Source organism: Dendroctonus ponderosae, unplaced genomic scaffold (genome assembly GCF_020466585.1).
Source record: "Dendroctonus ponderosae isolate FM_Combo_2020 unplaced genomic scaffold, Dpon_F_20191213v2 Dpon_F_20191213_1651, whole genome shotgun sequence".
Taxonomy (NCBI): Eukaryota; Metazoa; Arthropoda; class Insecta; order Coleoptera; family Curculionidae; genus Dendroctonus; species Dendroctonus ponderosae.
Genome location: NW_026017803.1, coordinates 1 through 1,231, shown reverse-complemented (window position 1 = coordinate 1,231; position 1,231 = coordinate 1). Strand labels below are relative to the sequence as shown.

Sequence of the window (1,231 nt, the reverse complement as noted above, 5' to 3'; positions counted from 1 at the left end):
CCCCCCCTGACTTAAAAGCTGGATCCGCCCATGGGGAAGGTGATAGTGAATTTTTCCTACCTGGACAATATTTCACCCCAAACCAGACCGACATGGGCATAATTCCATGATGGATAACGTGTAGAGTGCTGATATGGTCATTTTTCTTGCGCAAGACGAAAAATATCTGCAAAAAGCTTCGCATATTTTACGGGGATTTTTCGCAGTTGCAAGCCTTACCGTATCAAAAAACTCGGTGAATTTCGAAAAGAAATACCACCATGAGGCGTGCAACATCTGGAAAGCATGAAAAAAATGCAAGCAAATTTAAAAGTTGCCCTCCAAACCACTTACTCGCACTGTACTGGGTTTATTTGAGTAATCGACTGGCTGACATCGGAAGCTGTATTCCCCTGTAAACCATCCGCCCATACCGATCTACGACCAAAAAAAAGAACGTTAAAAACCCTGTAAAGTGCCGTTCAAAAAATTCGCAACAACTTACTTGATAGAATAGCCACGCGCTAAATATAACTTGGAACATATTGTACGCAATCATGGTGTTCTTTAGCTGGAATGGTTTGCGGTTTTCCATTAATTTCGGTCCGAGGAACTGGAAATTACAGACAAATCGCTTAGTTTTGCAAACAGTTAGTCAATTCGTCAACTAGTTTTAAACAGTCATCAAGCACTTCCAGCAGACCCAATTATCATTAGTTTTAATTGGCTTTGACGCGGTGGTTGGAGATGGAAATTTTACCAAAAAATTTAATTCCCAAATTTCTCTCCCAAAACCGTTTTCTGGTAAATGGAAAAATTATGGCAGTGGAACATTTCCTAACATTAAAGCTTAATTACACGGAAAATATCGTTAATGGGGAATAAAGTACTTAAATATCATTTACGATGGAAAATTTCCTGAGACATCCCATGGCAATGATTATTAAATAATTGCTCTATTTCACGCGAATACATTTGAACATAAAGCGCCTTATAAAAAATCGAAAACCTTTTCTCAATTGAAATCGATTCTGGGTCAGGAACGATTTCGAGTCCTACTAAAAATATGTAATCAGAAAAATAGGCGTGTAGAGGAGATGCATTCATTAACACCAAACTTACTTTCTTATTTATGAATACTAATCAACCATGCTCTTGAACTGTTAATTTGATTGGTTTTTGGTCTTGTTCTGTCAATAATCATTTCATGCCCCAGTTTTCCCAACGTTTCTCTTGATGAAAACGCCGTTTA

General features: G+C 37.9%; 1 protein-coding gene across 1 annotated transcript; it reads right to left on the bottom strand.

Annotated features, from left to right (window-relative positions):
- Positions 1-5: 5 nt before the first annotated feature.
- On the bottom strand, positions 6-652 carry LOC125503281 (elongation of very long chain fatty acids protein AAEL008004-like; the record flags this gene model as incomplete). Its single annotated transcript, XM_048663348.1, has 4 exons — positions 485-652; positions 334-417; positions 220-276; positions 6-166 (listed from the first exon to the last, which is right to left on the bottom strand). Coding segments are annotated over exons 1-4 (392 nt in total), but the record flags the coding sequence as incomplete, so codon positions are not given.
- Positions 653-1,231: the final 579 nt, after the last annotated feature.